General features: G+C 39.9%; 2 protein-coding genes across 2 annotated transcripts in view; both read left to right on the top strand.

Moving 5' to 3' along the window:
* The window catches only part of inpp5d (inositol polyphosphate-5-phosphatase D), a 25,923-nt gene extending 20,857 nt beyond the window's left edge, over positions 1 to 5,066 (top strand). The window contains exons 19-27 of the mRNA XM_015035956.1: positions 504 to 593; positions 1,271 to 1,381; positions 1,461 to 1,540; positions 1,622 to 1,709; positions 2,170 to 2,316; positions 3,130 to 3,181; positions 3,270 to 3,470; positions 3,736 to 4,148; positions 4,222 to 5,066. Coding sequence (XP_014891442.1) covers positions 504 to 593; positions 1,271 to 1,381; positions 1,461 to 1,540; positions 1,622 to 1,709; positions 2,170 to 2,316; positions 3,130 to 3,181; positions 3,270 to 3,470; positions 3,736 to 4,148; positions 4,222 to 4,262 — 1,223 coding nt within the window. The 3' untranslated portion in view covers positions 4,263 to 5,066. The remainder of the gene's footprint in view (positions 1 to 503; positions 594 to 1,270; positions 1,382 to 1,460; positions 1,541 to 1,621; positions 1,710 to 2,169; positions 2,317 to 3,129; positions 3,182 to 3,269; positions 3,471 to 3,735; positions 4,149 to 4,221) is intronic.
* A 656-nt stretch (positions 5,067 to 5,722) lies between these two features.
* smx5 lies at positions 5,723 to 7,491 on the top strand. Its single transcript, XM_015035955.1, has 5 exons — positions 5,723 to 5,814; positions 6,016 to 6,083; positions 6,374 to 6,404; positions 6,505 to 6,564; positions 7,246 to 7,491. The coding sequence occupies exons 1-5, from the start codon at positions 5,812 to 5,814 to the stop codon at positions 7,369 to 7,371; spliced, it is 288 nt and encodes a 95-aa protein (XP_014891441.1). The 5' UTR covers positions 5,723 to 5,811; the 3' UTR covers positions 7,372 to 7,491.
* Positions 7,492 to 10,468: the final 2,977 nt, after the last annotated feature.

Raw genomic sequence — 10,468 nt, 5'->3', positions numbered from 1 at the left:
TAAGATTCAGCATCCAGTGAGAAATGCAGCAGGAGCTACAATGTAATGGTTTATGTCAGAGTTTTCCTGGTTTAGAATGGCCTAGTCAAAGTGTAGACCTAAATACAATTGAAAATGTTCAAGACTGATGCTCAGAGCAGCTCACCATCCGGTCTGACTGAGCACTTTGTTAAAAGACCTTCAGCTGTAATTGCAGTGATTGGTTGTTTCTGCAAAGCATCGACTCACAGAGACTGAGTACAAATGTGTGGGACACTTTTTAATTGTTTGTTTTGCAGGAAAAAAATGAAAACAGAGTAAAATATGTATCATTTTTATCCCCATTTCACAACTACGCTCTGTTCAGAGTTGGCCAGAGTTCCTTGAACTTGTTTTTTGCGCCTTCATTACTTGAGAACACCAGTCTGTTTGTGTTGCTTTGTTTTATGTCTTTCGTTCATGAATGTTTGACATGCAACCACAACATCTGATGAGAACTCCCACTGGGCCTTTTGTCCTCACAGGATGCACTAATGACATCATGACCAGTGACCACTCACCTGTTTTTGCTTCATTTGAAGTCGGAGTTGCGTCGCAGTTTGTCTCCAAGCAAGGTAGGAGAACCAGTTGGCCCAAAGCGGGGGAGGTGGGCCGGAGGGTGTCGGACTGATTTTCATTTTGGGCCATATCAAGATCACCAATGTCTTTAAAGGATTGTATTATAAAATGGCACCATGTGCCTGGAAAACACATAATGATGTCCCTTTAAAGTAAAGTCTCTTTGAACCTGTAGTAATGGCTCTTAATATTTTTGCCTGATAATGATGTGAAACCAACTGATGTTTCAAATATAGTTTATAGTTGTAATCAAGAATACAGATTTGTCCTTCATTTGTGCTTTGAATTTACACAATAAAAGACATTTAGTAGATCTAATTTTTGGTTTTTAGGCTTTAAACTTTGAGGGGTTTTTTTTTCATATTATTTTCCACAAACGTCAACATCCCACAGAAAAAAATTTGATTCTATCCTTTTTATTTATTACAAAGTTTTATGTTTTTTCTTAATTTTAAAACCTAAAAATAGAAACAAAACAGTGTTTCCTTATAAATGACAACAAAATTCCTAAAATAGAATTTTTTTTTTACAAAGGTCATATTACATTCATGTCTCTTTGGATTATAAAGAGCTCCCTGTTTTAGGGCCTTGAGTCTGACGCATGTGGCCTAAGTCAATCAAAGATGGCCGCGCCCTGCGGTCTGATGCCTTGGTCTTTGCTTTGACTCTTCAGATCCCAACAGCGCTCCTCAGGGTGGGATCCAGATCATGAACTGTGTGGCCATCCTGCTGACGAAGTCAAAGACCAGGTTCTTCATCGAGTTTCACTCCAGCTGCTTGGAGAGTACGTTTCATCTGACTCAGCACGTTTAATCCGCAGTTAAAAGATCCAGAAACTGATCAAAAACAAACGTCTTCCACAGAAACTGTGAAGACCTCAGAAGGAGACAACACGGAACAATCCGACGGCTCCATAAAAGTTTGGTTCGGGAATAAAGTCGAGGTAAAATGAAGCAGGTTTTTTTTTTTTTTTTCTTCATGGTTAAAACTGAATCGTTGATAGCCTCATTCCCGTCTCTCCAAGCTCACGCCGATCATTTCCGACCCCGATTACCTGCTGGAGCAGCACATCCTCATCTGCGTCAAATCCACAGATTGTGACGAGTCGTACGGTAAGTGAGAGGGGACAAGGTGGGAGAAGACATTGTCAAAATGTTTCTGTACGTACTTTACATCCTCTGTGAAGGATGTAACAAAATGTAATGTGTGTTTTTGTTGTTTTTTTTCCAGAGAATTTCTGAGATTAATCTCAAAATTTCAGATGTTTTTTGCCGGAATTGTAAACTTTTTTTTCCCTCTACTTTTTACATTTACTTGAGTAAAAATATGTTGAAGTACTGCGACATTTACTCGAATTTTATTTTTTGTCTATCCAATCATCTGTGTCAGATTGACTTAGCAGGTTCCTTGAATCCACTGTCTTTGAATTTATAATTACACCGGAGCTTAAATATTGCTTTCTAAAGAATTGGTCAATTTTAACCCCATAAGAGACTAATGGACAAAAAAGTTTAGATTTTTTAAGTGTGATTTTAAAGGACCTCACGATCGGCTGGTGTTTGCTTCCTGAAGGGGAGGGATGCGTTGCGCTGCGAGCCGCCCAGTTCTGCTACAGGGAGTTCCAGATCACGCTGACCCACCAGGGAGAGAAGACGGGCACGCTGACCGGGGGCATCCAGCTGCGCACCTCCGAGTTCAAGCCCACTGAGAAGTTATACGGTGAGGCTGGGAGGAAGAAAACAACCCTCAATCAATCAATCAATCAATCAATCAATCAAATTTTATTTGTATAGCACATTTCAGCAGCAAGGCATTTGAAGGTGCTTTACATAATTAAAGAAGAAATAAAAACAGTATGTGACATTAATAAATAGATGAAAAGTAAAGACAAAAACATTAAAATCATTGAAGACATCAAAACCCACACTCTAACCCTAATTTAGCCATAAGCAACTCTAAACAGGTGGGTTTTAAGTCTAGATTTAAAGGCTCTCAGTGTTTCAGCTGTTTTACAGTTTTCTGGAAGTTTGTTCCAAATCTGTGGTGCATAGAAACTGAATGCTGCTTCTCCTCGTTTGGTTCTGGTTCTGGGGATGCAGAGCAGAACCAGAACCAGAAGATCTGAGGGGTCTGGAAGGTTGATACAACAATAACAGATCTTTATTGTATTGTGGTGCTAAACCGTTCAGTGATTTATAAACTAACAACAGTATTTTGAAGTCTATTGTTTGAGCTACAGGGAGTCAGTGTAGGGACTTTAAAACTGGTGTTATGTGCTCTATCTTCCTGGTTCTAGTGAGAACGCGAGCAGCAGCATTCTGGATCAGCTGCAGCTGTTTGATTGATTTATTAGTCAGACCTGTGAAGACGCTGTTGCAGTAATCAATGCGGCTAAAGATAAACGCATGGATGAGTTTCTCTAGATCGCACTGAGACATCAGTCCTCTAATCTTGGAGATGTTCTTCAGGTGATCCCTCGTTAAATCCCTTCCCGGTTTCTGAAATCAACTCTTCCTGTTCTTCCGTTTCCAGATTTCATTAAAATCGAAAGAGACGACGCCGCTCCTTCAAAAGGCAAAGACAAGTAAGACACTCTATTTTTTTTTCCAAAACTCAAAACGCAACCCTTAAACATTCCTCTAAAACTTGCGGTGTTGTCTTCTCGTTAACAGGTCCGTCGTAACGCCGGCGCATGATATCTCCAACCCAAATTATATGGGATTTTCTTTCAAAAGTGGGAATGTGTCGGATAGGGGCTGGAGTTACAGCATGACCCCAAGGAATGTCTCCGGTGGGGCTCAGGGGGGTAAAGAGTGTAAGAAGCCCGGTTACGATGTGGGCGTACGAAGTCCCACTACAATTAATTATACCACGTAAGTGCCTGAATATTAATAATACACTTTCATATTCGGTCATTTTTCCAAAAAACCACAACTAAAAAATGTGGCGCTGCTGAAAGGTTTCCATCCATTCATCCTCGGCATGAATGTCAAATAGATTTGGGGATTTTATTGATGCATTTCAACCTCCAACATATTTTAAAACCCGCCAAGCCACAAATACTTACATCTCTGCTGCTATTTTCACAGTTTTTCCTAATTTTCAATAAAATTTCTGCTGCTGCTTGCACATTTCTAGGAATGAGGACGAGAAGTTGTCTGAGATGTTGGACAACCCACTGTACGGTTCCATGGCCAAATCCCACAACCAGGCCAAAGACCAAGGTCATCCCCAGCTGGACCGTCTTACGCCGACCATAGATGGAGACCCTAATCGCCCCCCTTTGCTTGTGCCACGTAACCGCTCCTTCACTTCTTCTGAGAACAGATCCCAGCCTCAGACCCCTGTAGGTTTGCACCCACCAGGACACAAGAAGCCTGTGGTTCCCTCCCGCTCGGAGGGAGGCATGGCGTCGCATCGGCCTCCTTTGCCCACTAAGTCACGTCCGGAACCTCAGACCCCTAAACCCAGAGATTACAGAGACACATCAGAGTTTCCCAGCAAACAGAGAGCTCCGACAAGACCCGGCCCGCTACCGCCTCAGAAAGACAGTAAGGCACGCGCTAAAGGTTTAAGGGCACAATTGAATCAACACAGTCTGATAATTTGTTTTTCTTATTTCAGTGCATTCAGAGCATCCCAAGACGGGCCGTCCAGTGAACTGATATAAAGCTGCAAATAAGTCCAGCACTGACAGAACTGCTTCCTGCCCTGCATTTTACTAACTAAATATAAAGTCAAAGCTTTGACCAGTTCTTCTCATCACTTTGTATCACAGAGTAGCTTATCATTTTTCTACAGTGTCAAGAAAAACTTATTCCCCCCTTTTTCTACAGCATATAGTTAGAACTAAGCTCCTTTTCCAGTCTTATGCTAAGCTAAGTTGACTGAATGATGGCTTCAGCTTCAAATTTAACAGATCACATTTCTCAACCCAAAATGCTAGTGTCTTAACAAAGTGTCAAACTCTTTCCATAAAGCTCCAGTTTATGTCACTGAATGAGATTTGTAAGTAGAAATTAAACGTGTATAGTTATGTTTTTATTAGCATTAGGTTTTTATTTTCATTACAAGTGAGATTTGTTTCCTGATACACAGCCAGGTTTCTATGGTAGCCCAGAGTGGTCAAAGCAAACATGGGTTCAAGAAAGGGAAAGTTGCATGTTTTCTTTGTTTTCAAGGTTTCATGTACATGTTTGGTTGGAGGGGTCAGGGTTAGAATTTGCTACATCCTACATACTTTCCCTTTGTTGTTACAGAAAGTTACATTTTCAGGGTGGGTTTCTGGTGTAGGTTACACTGTAGGTTACAAAACTGTACTCTCCTTCCAAATAATTACAAACAGAAACTTTTACACTATACTGTGGCTAATGAATGTTTACCACACAGTATTAAATTGCATGAATAATTAAGTATTTTTCTTCAGATGTACAATAAATTCAAAAATAAATACAATTGTCAAAGTTTCATTTGACTTTGTTGTATTTTGTGTCACAAATGTATTTTCTTATCATGATTGTCCATAAAACTAGAAAAGTTTTACATAAAATTTGTTGTGAAGAAATATATTGTCACAGCTATCATCTAGAAATGTATAGGCTTGAGTGTGTTTTTGGTAAGTTGCTTTCATACATGGAAACAGTTGTCATTTTAATTTTTAAAAGTTGCCATTTTAGTGACCACTGAGCTTGGTAACTCTTCCATCTTTCAACCCGCTTCGTTATAACTTTTGTTTGAGTATTTCAGTAACTCCGGTGTTGCAGTGTGCTGCAATTGATTCCATACTAGTAAATTAACTTCTGACCATCTCTTATGGCTCCCAATTGCTACTTTAAACCTTGTATGTAGAAATGGGGTCCAACCGACCCCACACACGTAAAACTTACATTATTTGCCATAGTCCTCTACGTTTGCCTCAGTCCCCGCACGCACAAGGGTTAAGACAAAATAAAAACATGAAATATTAACTTACGTATACTTTCCGTAAATAAAACCAAGATATTCCATTCATTTTAAGCCCAATAAATTATCTAATGGTCATATATTTTGTGAATTGTGGCTCCTTTGGACAATCTTACCAAAGCCTTTATTTCTTTGTTGAAATTGTGAGCACTAGAAAACACCTCTGGCTCCCCCTGGTGGAGCCGGTCAGTCAATGCAGCCTGAAACGTCATCAACAGAAGACGCGCTGCCTCCAAAAAACCACAAGCAAGAATGGTAAGAAGCTTGAATAACTTTTTAGATTTACTAGCAGTTTACAGACTCCTTGTAATTGGACCAGTTCTTGTGTGATTTCGACCTCATTATTGTTGCCTAAAGTGGTCTGAGTACTGCGGCTCTTTTATAAACCTTCTCCATCATGCTTGACATGTAGCTTCCTTGCTAACAGTAACGTTAGCATGTCGTTCTGTTTCCCAGCTTTTCTACTCATTTTTCAAGTCGCTAGTGGGGAAGGACGTAGTGGTGGAGCTCAAAAACGACCTGAGGTTAGTGTTTATGACTAAAACACCTAAAACTGTAACGTTATTCCGCTGTAGCTGCTGCTATTCAGGTAGACGAAAGGATGCTAGCTGGTTGAAATGCTGCAGTAGCCGAGTGAAAGCTACTGTATGAATGAATACTTACACTGACATGATCAAATAATCTATTCTGCCCTTTCGAGTAGCTTTTTGTAATTTGTATGGATAAATATGTTCACGTGAGAGAGTCCCAGTAATGCATAGGAGGTTATAGCTGTAGATTTGGGTGATTAATGAAATCCTTCATCTGTTTTCAGCATCTGTGGAACGCTTCACTCTGTTGACCAGGTTGGTTTTATGATTTTTATTATTTAAAATCAATGCCTTTTAGGATTTGCATTGTTTTCTTATTATTTATTTTTCTTCCTTTCCCATATTTATGTTTCAGTACCTGAACATCAAGTTGACAGACATCAGCGTCACAGATCCAGAGAAATATCCACATATGGTAAGCTGACTTCTGGAAGTGCCATGACTATTTCTTTCCAAACTTATGAGGCAACAACAACAAAACAAACTCATTAAAGAGCATTGTGGAGAAGTATTGAGGTTCATTCCATATATGAAATTGCTTGCCTTTATTTTTTAATCAGTACATTATAAACTGTCTTTAAAGAGACTGATTCAAACAGCTCTTTTAATTTGTCTGGAAAAACCTTTAATTTCAACACCAAGAATGATTAAAAACCCCTGAAAAAGGGGCAATGCCCTGACAAAACACTGTCTATGTCAAAACAGTGGCCTCACTGTTTAAACCAGGGGTGTCCAAAGTCAGTCCTCTAGGGCCGGCGTCCTGCACGTTTTAGTTCTCTCCCTGGTGGTACTAACGACCTTTTCAGCAGGTCAGTGTTCCTCTTAGGCCTTCTATGAGCCATCATTTGATCCAGGTGCGTTAAACTAGGGAGAGAACTAAAACATGCAGGATGCCGGCCCTCGAGGACCGACTTTGGACACCCCTGGTTTAAACGAATTCACATTCAAAGAAACTTTCAGAAGAAGTCAACAAAATTACAAACCCCTTCAGTAATCTTTTTGTTTGACACTGCATTAGGATCAGGTATTTATTCAATTCTGAGCCAGATTTTGCTCCGTCCTGCCATCAAACTGCACCATGTTCTGTTTGCTTCAGCTGTCGGTGAAAAACTGCTTCATCCGTGGATCGGTGGTCCGGTACGTCCAGCTGCCGGCCGACGAGGTGGACACGCAGCTGCTCCAAGACGCAGCGCGAAAAGAAGCCATGCAGCAGAAGCAGTGATCGCCGTCGTGAGGATGGGATGGGGAGGGGGAGGGGAGGGTTTGAGATACGACTTTACGTTTTGTAATAACTGTTTAAAGATGGCAGTTTGATTTACTTCAACAACAAAAAAAAAAAAAACTTTTTTTTTTTTGTGCGTTCTGATTATGGAGATTTGCAGAGCAGGGTTGGTTGTCTCAAACTCGCAGGACGTTTAGCGAGTCTTTTAGTGAGTTCAAACAACAGAGGACTGTGTTTGTATTGACTGTGCTGGTTTAAAACTTAAAAAAGTCTCTTTTTTTTCTCTTTTTTTTCTACAAATAAGGTTACAATATTTTAATCCTTATTTCATTTTCTTCGTTAAGAAATTCTCCTGCCTTTTCACCTCAACTTGTAGATTTTTTTTAAAATTGTTTTTGGAGAAATACTTTGATGTGTCAACATCAACTATGACCGTGGAAGAAGTCATTTTGTAATTATGTGTATTTTTTTTTTTTTTTTGGAAATAAAGCAAAAATTTCATTAGCTTGTTTGTGTTTGTCTGAATCTGAGTGCTGAGTCGACTGAAAACGGCTCCGTGTTTCACGCGCTGTGTCACACAACGCCATTAGATCTGCGAATGTCTTCGTCTTATGTCTTATTTTATTGTTTGTTTTAAAGCTGACCCAAAATTCACCAGTTCCCTCCATGACCCTAATAGTCGGCAGCACGTCCCACAGCAGTAATAACTTGACGTTACTGTCGCCTGTGTGACCTTATCCCTCTCGCACATTGTTCTGGAAAACACCGTCCCTTCTTCATTTTGAGTTCTTGTGGGTTTTATGTGCATCGGTTTATGGTCCTACCAAAGCCTTTTATTCAAGTTAAAGTCTGGACTTTGAGCAGGGCTTATTGTAGCACCTTTCATCTTGTCTATCTCTCTTTTTATGCATTCTGTTGTAAATGTGCTGCAGTGTTTGGGCCGAGCTTCAGCTGGCTTCACGTTTAAATAGAAAACTTTGGTACGTAGAGGAGTTCATGGATCAATCTACGACTTCAGTGCAGTAAAGTCGATGTTTGCTGTGGCGGTTCTCTGATTTTGTCATCTCAGACCATGTTCTTTCCGAAGTCTTCTGGTGTGTTCAGATTCAACCTTCTAAATGTGAACCAGTGCTGCTATTATTATTATTTTTAGAGAGAATAAGCTTCCTGGAACTCCATCAAAACAATCCACACCTACTCAGTGTTTTCTAATCTGTGTATTGTACTTTACTTCACTTGGCTTGGTAAAAACCAGCCCCTTATTCTACATTTGCTTCGTACAGAGTATCTGGCCATCCACTATTGAGAAATGATTGCTTGCTGGAGGCATGGACTCTGTTGAAGTTTTAAACGATTGAATCTGATTTTACCCAATCGCTGACGTTTGGCGGTGACGTATGTAATGCGCCAGCTACGCTATGAAGTTTTCCGGAAACTGCTTGCGCTGTAAACAACCATTCCCCATTATGAAGAGAGACGTGCCAAGACGAATGTTCTTGTTCTTTGCCAGCAATACAATGTCTTGAACATTCTTCTTGCTCCAACTTTAATTGATTGATATTTAGAGGTGTGGCCAACACAGACAGAATGACTTTGTTCACTTCCTCTGTGCTGCCATTGCTGAAACTACCACCACTCATACGGGCAGACTACAATTCTAAAACTGCGCAGAAAATCAAAGTCACTGTTCAAAACGTCTCCTGTTCTCTGATTGGTCCATTAGAAATCCAGCCAGAGAAATCGAGCTCAATGAGAGATATCATTGAAGGGCGATGAGAATCGAGCGCGTAGGAAGATGATGGTTAAGAAGATTAGGTCTGAGTTGCACTTTTGCTTTTTTTTTTTTTTTTTTACTGTTTCTCCCTCAGTGTGAGCAACTCTTTGCTGTTACTAACACTCTTTATTTTTAAGGAAGTACTTTTGTGTCGTATACAGGCTGCTATTATCTATCCATTGTCTAGCTCTGCTTATTTGAACACCCAAATTGTTTATTATTTATCCAAACATAGTCATGCTCAGCCTGTAGGGGTTTTCTTGTTCCGTGCACGGTCCAATCTCTTGGGATGTTTGTTCTTTGGAAAACTGGCAGCTGAATCAAATGTTTTCCATTTGGTATTGATTCTAATAGTTTAAATACGACCCAGCAGGCTGACGGTCAGAACAGTTTTGATTAGCGGCTTCAGCCTGCCACATGCCCTCTCATAACCCACACTGGCTTTGAGGCTGAAACACACTGTGCCTAAATTCAGGATCAGTTTTTCTTCTAGCGTTGTATTTGTTAAACATTTACGTCACTGACAGCGGGACCAGCTGGATTTTTACTTTCTTATATGAAGATACATAAACGTTTGGATTGAGAGGATGAATTTTTTTTTTCTGTCATGACTGTAAATCTGCCATTGTTTTCTAGCTGTAATTTTTATCTGCTGCTCATTTTAGATGATTTTATTAGCAGGAAGTAGGCGTATGGTGGAATGTTAGATCTGATATGAGAGGAAGATGTTGCAGTTTTCCCACAGTGCTGACCGTAAAGTTAAGTAACACAGCAGAGGCTGGTCCTGGTTCCGGTCCAGTTACACAACTTGGACACAGCAGGCAATTCCTAGATTTGAATCGGGGGAATTTGAAAACAAAATGACAAATTTTTGAATCGTTGGTTAAAACTTAATCACAGTATATATTTTTTAAAACTACATTTCTTTTTTACTTCATTGACGTTCTACCAAAAGCACCTGTCTGTGTCATTTTGTTTTTGCACCATTAGAGGACAGCAGACGATGCACATTAACATTCAAGGCTTTAGATCCAGTAATGTAAAGATGTACTTTGTATAATTATGTAATTATTTTTGTTTTTGTCAAGCTGTCAAAATTAGATTATAAATAATTATTTAATTTCTAGTGAATCCATGAAAAACGACTGGAAGTGCCCCGCTGTCTTGCCAAGTTCCCATCAGTGACTAGAGTTTCTCTTGGCTTAAATAAGACTGATTGTCTTTTCTTTAGCTGCTGAACAGATGGAAGAATCGACTGAAATATCGTTTACAGTGAGAGCCCTTCTGAGTAACAGAGCTGCAGTTTCTTGGTGCAGGATCATT

This window comes from Poecilia latipinna, unplaced genomic scaffold, assembly GCF_001443285.1.
Source record: "Poecilia latipinna isolate Pla-1442-1.1 unplaced genomic scaffold, P_latipinna-1.0 Scaffold352, whole genome shotgun sequence".
Classification (NCBI taxonomy): Eukaryota; Metazoa; Chordata; class Actinopteri; order Cyprinodontiformes; family Poeciliidae; genus Poecilia; species Poecilia latipinna.
Note: the sequence above shows the minus strand (reverse complement) of the source record. Positions and strands in the feature narration are given on the sequence as shown.